Source organism: Lepus europaeus, chromosome 21 (genome assembly GCF_033115175.1).
Source record: "Lepus europaeus isolate LE1 chromosome 21, mLepTim1.pri, whole genome shotgun sequence".
NCBI lineage: Eukaryota > Metazoa > Chordata > Mammalia > Lagomorpha > Leporidae > Lepus > Lepus europaeus.
In genome coordinates, this window is record NC_084847.1 from 8595264 (window position 1) to 8602544 (window position 7281).

General features: G+C 44.2%; 1 protein-coding gene across 4 annotated transcripts in view; it reads left to right on the forward strand.

The window, feature by feature from the left end:
- Nucleotides 1-5836, forward strand: part of ATF7IP2 (activating transcription factor 7 interacting protein 2) — a 70176-nt gene extending 64340 nt beyond the window's left edge. For 3 of the 4 annotated variants that reach the window (XM_062180956.1, XM_062180955.1, XM_062180957.1), the window contains 2 exons: nt 2596-2693; nt 4171-5836. In XM_062180956.1, the coding sequence (XP_062036940.1) occupies nt 2596-2693; nt 4171-4584 (512 nt within the window). In that variant the 3' untranslated portion in view covers nt 4585-5836. Of the gene's footprint in view, nt 1-2405; nt 2477-2595; nt 2694-4170 lie in introns of all 4 variants that reach the window. The other variant, XR_009864753.1, reaches the window with a different exon arrangement.
- Nucleotides 5837-7281: the final 1445 nt, after the last annotated feature.

The following is a 7281-nucleotide window of genomic DNA, read 5'->3' on the forward strand; positions in this document are numbered from 1 at the left end:
TAGATCTACACTGAGTAAAATAACACCAGATTATGGAGTTGATGCTATATACAAATGTTAACATGAGGACAATGGAGCAAAAGAGGGCAAAACAATGGAAGTATGCTTTTATGAGGCTCTTAGGTTATATGAGAATTATTTGAATATAGACTTGGTAAGTTAAAGATACATAATGGTAGTACCTACAGCAACAGTTTTTTCTCTGAAGCAGTAGTAGAGCTTGTAAACCAACAGTGGAGATAAAATGGGACTTTAAAAATACTCAATCCAAGATAAGCCACAGAACAGCAGATAAAGAGCCAATAAGACTTACAGCAAACAGAGGACAAGATGGTAAGTTTAAACCCAACTCTAATGATAAGAAATGTAAATGATCTCAGGACTCCATTAAAAATCAGACATGGTTATACTAGGTAGGAAACCAAGGGTCAACTGTATGGTAACTGTTACCTGTGTACTTTAATATAAATACACAGAAAATACAAATAGGTTCAACGTAAAAGGATAAAAGAAGATAACCATTAGAAAGCTGGAGTAGCTGTGTTATTGGACAAGTAGACCTCAAGGAAAATATTGACATGAAAACATAGTAATCTACTTGTGTATTCACTTAAGTAAATGGCAAAAGCCTTGATGCAAAAACTTATAGGACTGAAACAATAAATAGAAAAATAAAGTTATAATTGGAGATTCCAACACTGCTACTTAGTAGTTGATAAAAGTTGGAGGCAGAAGGTCAGCAAGGCTATAGAAGTTTAAGCCACACTATCAGCCACCTAACCAACCATACGTGAATATACTCTTTTTTTTCTTAAATATTTATTTATTTGACAGGGAGAATGACAGAGAGGGAGAGAGAGTTTCCATCCACTGGTTCACTCCCCCAATGGCTGCAACAGGTCGGTTGATCCAGACCAAAGCCAGGAGCACAGAACTCCATTTCGACTAGGTAGCAGGGGCCCAAGCATTAGGGCCATCTTCCTCGGCTTTCCCAGGCACGTTAGCAGAGAGCTGGATTGGAACAACAGTCTATACTGTAAGCTGCGCCAGTATGGGATGCTGGCGCTCGAATGTGGGCTGCCTGTGTGGCAAGTGGTGGCTTAACTCGCTATGTCAGTCCCAGAATATACAGTATTTTAAGTGCATATGAAACAAGATAGATCAGGTTCTATACTGTAAAACAAGTCTATGTAAAAGGATTATATAATATAGAGCATAGTTTCTGACATAACACCATAATAGGTAACAGAAAGATAGCCAAACAATCCCTTAGTACTTAGAAATTAAACACACTTTAACCCATGAGTGCCACAATGCTGGCCCCTAAAAAGGTTTTTTAGTAGTAAATCAAGTGACTAATAAAGCAGCTGTGAAACAATGCAAAACCTTGGTTATCCTTGTCAGTCCACAGAAAGTACAGGGGCCAACGTTGTGGCAGCAGATTAAGCCATGGCTTGCAACACTGACACCCCGTATCAAGCAGTAGGCTCAAGTCCTGTCTGCTTTGCTTTCAATCCAGCTTCCTGGTAATGTGTCTGAGAAAGCCAGTAGATGATGGACCAAGTGCTTGGGCTGCTGCCTCTCATGATGGAAAACTAGATGGTGTTCCTGGCTCCTGGCTTCAGCCTGGCCTAGCTCTGGCTGTTGTGGCCATGTGGGAAATGAATCAACAGATGGAGGACCTTGATATCTCTGTTTCTCTCTCTCCCTATCACTCCCTTCTTCCCTCTCCCTCCCTCCCTCTCTCTCCTTCTCTCCCTCTATTACTCTTTACTTCTCTTTCCCCCTCTCTTCCCCTCTCTTTCCCTCTTCCCACCACATGCCAGCCTCGCTCCTCACCACTTCCTGCTCCCATCACTCATGTCAAAGAAATCTTTTTTAGAAAAAATTCCATTTGGGAGACTCGTGAAGTGTATTATGTGGTTATATTGTTGGTCACAGGATTTTTACTGTTTATTAGATTTATTCAGATTTCTGTAACTTAGCTGTCCAGGTAGTCCTAATACTTTCCAACATGAACCCATTTCCTTAACCATCCCTGTATATACTCTCCTCCCTTGTTTTCAAATATTCTTGCACCTACTACACTCTTCCTCTCCCCCTCCCCTCTCCCCACTTTCCTTTCTGTCCCTCCTTCCCCCAGTCCACAATTGATACCAAATTTCTTTCAAACTAACACAGATGCCTCATCAGTAGCGAATTCTTTAACCCTCACCTGCATAATTTTTCACTTGAATTTCCAAGACTTGTGTGTGTTATTTGTGAACATGAATGGCCCTGTGTTGCAGGCATCCTGTGTGGTCTAATAGAGAATACACCTCTAGGATCACTGAGCAGGGATCCCTCTCCCATGTGTAAATAGACCGCCTTCCCTGTTGCTAGTGACACATGTGTTTACATTACAGAGAATTTTGTCACCATGAAGGAAAATTGTGTACATTCAGTACCTTTGACATTTGAGCGTTTTTTCAAAAAGGTATTTTACTCTTGTAATTTTAGTTATTAACACCTACAATATAAACTTTCTGCTTAGAGGCTATGGAATGGATTTATTGCAAATACACTTTTACTTTTTCAACCTTGTCTTGTTCACAGAAAGTCCGGTGTCAACCTTGGAGTCAGTGTTGAAAGCTGTTTCAAACACCAAAGAAACAACCCCAGTGGCACGGAAAGCAGCCCAGAATGCAACCCAGGTACTGAGATGAAATGCTCTGTAGAAGTACCTGCTTTACTTTTTTTTTTTTTTTGACAGAGTGGATAGTGAGAGAGAGAGACACAGAGAAAGGTCTTCCTTTTTGCCGTTGGTTCACCCTCCAATGGCCGCTGTGGCCAGCGCATCTTGCTGATCCGAAGCCAGGATCCAGGTGCTTCTCCTGGTCTCCCATGCAGGTGTAGGGCCCAAGGACTTGGGCCATCCTCCACTGCCTTCCCGGGCCATAGCAGAGAGCTGGCCTGGAAGAGGGGCAACCGGGATAGAATCCGGCGCCCCAACAGGGACTAGAACCCGGTGTGCCGGCGCCTGTTTTACTCTTGAAAGAACATTTGGTACACTTTGATTTGCTTTTTTAAATGTCCTATTGTGAATCTGCTTATTAGCATAATTAAAATAATTTTGCTGCATTTCCCAGAAACTAGAAATTTCACCCAACAAATTAGAAATATTTTTGTTTTAAAAGTAACATCTGGGGCAGGCATTTGGCACTGCTTGGGGTGCCTGCATCCCTTGTTGGGGTGCCTGGTTCCACTCCCAGCTCTGGCTCCCCATGTTCAGCAGAAGATGGCCCAAGGACTTGAACCCTGCCATCCAAATAAAAGACCTAGACGGAGTTCCCAGCTCCTGGCTTTAGGCTAGCCTAGATCTAGCCATTGCAGGCATTAGAGGAGGGAACCAGCAGATGAGAGTTGGGTCTCTGTCTTTCTCCTTCTGTCCCTGTTTCTCTGCCTTTCAAATCAAACAGAGTAATAGCTGTTGTTGAAATAAGTAGAGGGAAATAGGTGCTGTCACGCACTGATGGTTTTCATGTAAATTAATATGTTTCAGAACAGAATTTGGAAATGACAGAAATGGTATCCAGAATGTCTGAAATTTAACCCATTCTGGACTGGTGATATTCCAAAGTATAGAAATCTTAACTCCAAAAGAGACTTATGCTAAAAAAAATAAAGTCTGAATCCAGCTCACATATTCTTGAAATATCCTTTTATTATTTTGGTAAAGAATGGAAAATATCAGCCAGCGCCGTGGCTTAACAGGCTAATCCTCCACCTTGCAGCGCCGGCACACCAGGTTCTAGTCCCGGTTGGGGCGCCGGATTCTATCCCGGTTGCCCCTCTTCCAGGCCTGCTCTCTGCTATGGCCCGGGAAGGCAGTGGAGGATGGCCCAAGTGCTTGGGCCCTACACCTGCATGGGAGACCAGGAGAAGCACCTGGCTCCTGGCTTCGGATCAGCACGATGAGCCGGCCGCAGTGGCCATTGGAGGGTGAACCAACAGCAAAAAGGAAGACCTTTCTCTCTGTGTCTCTCTCTCTCACTATCCACTCTGCCTGTCCAAAAAAAAAAAAAAAAAAAGAATGGAAAATATCTGTCTGTACAACTCTACTTGATCCCTTTAAAATAATCAGTGTCTACCAAACTAACTGGCTAAACTTTCTTACTAATGTGCTTCTAGGTTCTTGATTCCTTTGATCACCTGCCACCTCTCCCAGAGCCACCACCACCACTACCTGAGCTAGTAGACAAAATTCGAGATACGCTGCCTCCCCAGAAGCCTGAGCTCAAAGTGAAACGGGTGCTGAGACCCAGGGGCATTGCTCTGACTTGGAACATCTCCAGAATCAACCCCAAGTGTGCACCTGTGGAAAGCTACCACCTCTTCCTGTGCCACGAGGACTCCAACAGTAAGTTGATCTGGAAGAAGATTGGAGAAATTAAAGCTTTACCACTCCCCATGGCCTGTACTTTATCTCAGTTTTTAGCTTCCAACAAATATTATTTTACTGTCCAGTCAAAAGACATTTTTGGGCGATATGGACCATTTTGTGATATAAAATCTATCCCTGGTTTTTCTGAAAATCTTACCTAAAAAAAAGTGTTCAATAATTATATGTTTTGCTTCTGAATTTTTTTTGTATTTGTTTTGTTTACAATGTTTCTGTAACACTATTTGTCATTTTTAAGGGCTGTTTCAGATTGTGAACAGTCTTCTTCTGTATGTTGTAAGTCACCTCTAGTTTCATGAATTTCTGATGAATTTTGCATTCAGTGTGTACTTTTAATGTCTGTATTGTAAAAGATACACTATCATGGACACATGTTGCTAAGGTGTGTTGTGAGCAATACCTTTGGTAACTATGGAGCTGCTGCTGCTGCTATCAGAAGCCCTAGACTACAGGCAACCATGGAATATTCTGTTGATAATGGCTGTTTGTGACCTGCTGTGCTCAGTTATACTGCAAGAAAAAGTGCTCTCTTTACCAAGGCCAGATCATCCCTGGGGTGTGTCTCAACTAACATTTGAAGAAAAGAAATATCCTCCCAGTCTGTTTAAATTCTAAGTGGGTTATTAATTTGTGTACCTCCTTTTTGTTGGGGGAGGGGGTAGAGTTTGTCATTCTTTGGGGAGGGAAATAGTCTGGAGAGTTTTCCTGAATCCGTGTATAGTTACATTTACAAATTAACTTATATTGTGTGCTACATACACAAAAACTTACAGTATCTCTTAGAAAGCATTGTTGGATCCATTATTTCAGCCTCAAATTTAAGGCTTTAATTAGCTGATTCCCTAAATGCTACCATTTGCTCATTTCCTAGTTGCCATCAGTACTCAGGGAACATAACACTAAGGGGCTCTTAGAGCGATCTCTTGTACACCTGTACCTGAGAGAACACTGACTTGAGGTGCCTCTGGTACAGGTAGCCAAGAAATTCTGACGTGTGAACAGCGACTGCAGGGTAATGCGGGGCCCAGAGGAGACCAACTGGAAAACTCAATCTGGCATGTGGTAAAAACAAAAATAGCATTCTTTCCTGATAGGTAAAGTTCTGAGATTTAAAAAATGAATAAAGAGTGGTTTCCTTTGGCGTTGTATGAATGCCTTGACATCTTCAATAAGAAAGTTATTTTTCTTTTCAGACTCTTGTGTCTTTTCCAGAACATGAAAACGGAGAGAGCCAGATTCTGAACCATATCTGAGGGGATGGACTGCCCTCTACGAGGTTTTGTTCAGAATCAGTGACTGGGGGGTGCCCTGCCGCACAGGGCAAGAATTCTCCATGAACATGACTTTTCACCCTTGCATTGATGCAGACTAGACATTCACTTGCTAAATAAAGACCTGGCCCCGTTGGCCGGTGCTGTGGCTCAATAGGCTAATCCTTCGCCTGTAGCACCGGCGCACCGGGTTCTATTCTTGGTTGGGGTACCAGATTCTGTCCCAGTTGCCCCTCTTCCAGGCCAGCTCTCTGCTGTGGCCCGGGAGTGCAGTGGAGGATGGCCCACGTGCTTGGGCCCTTCACCCACATGGGAGACCAGGAGAAGCTCCTGGCTCCTGGCTTCAGATCAGCGCGGTGCACCGGCCATAGCAGCCATTTGGGGAGTGAACCAATGGAAAGAAGACCTTTCTCTCTGCCTTCCTCTCTCTCTCACTGTCCACTCTGCCTGTCAAAAAAAAAAAAAAAGAGAGAGAGAGAGAGACCTGGCCCCGTGAGCAAGGTTTTGGTGCCTAACACTAAAATTGAAGCTACTGAACAAGTCAGCATCTGGCAAGTTGATTGGTGCACAAGTCTCAAGTAAGGAGCTTTCACAGTGATGGCAAGAGGCAGGAAGGCTGATAACAGCAGACATCATAGCGGTGTGGGCTCAGGTACCACAGTAGTTCTTGTCTTTTGTAGAGGCAAGGGCAAGATTCTTTACCTACCTACCAAAGACACCAGAAGAGAGCCAGGCTAAGGATGAGAAAGTCTTGCCCACAGTCACATGGTACTAACACACCCACCCCAACCCAGGAAGTACCTGGCTTGCAGTGGGAAGCCTTTCTGCCTTCATTTAAGCAGTAGAACCAGTCTGATGAGCTAAACATTGACAGTATCAGGAAAAGCCATGGGATCGCATATGGGATCATGTATTGCTCAGATACACATCTGATTGGCTTATCCTGAGGCGCGTGTCTAAGCTGCAAGGTAGACCAGGAAAGCAAACCTTTGGTCTTCAATGCGAAGTGCCCTCTGCTACCCTTTGAGACTTACAAGATGGATGTGGGGGTTCTGGGCTGTGTCCCTGCTAGTTAAGCTGGAGCTACCTGTCCCTGGATTGCAGTTCCCAGCTGGTTCAAGGTTACTATTGGTCACAAATATTGCCTCAAAGCTGGGCAGCACAAATAGAGCCAGTGTCATGATTGACATTCTGAAGGTTGGTACTAGCGTCAGTGTGACAGGTAGCGTGCTTGGTCCCAGCACTGCAGTGGCTGGTTTGCTGGCTCACAGGCCTACTGCTGCCATCAAGAGCCACCTTCAGCTGTCCTGAGTACAAGGCGTGTCCATGTGCCACACCATGATTTTCCTAGAGCCCAGGATTCCCGGGGTGCCAGGGTATGAAGGTTGGAGTGGTGACAGACATAGATTCAGATTATACTTGCTTTTCCCACACCCAACCTACTTCCCTGCCTGTCTGACCGAACCATGTTGACTCCAGGATCAACAATAGACACAGGATAGTTTGCATGGCCTTTTCCACCAGCTGTCACCCTTTGCCAAGTCTAGCATCAGTGGCTCTCAGACCAGA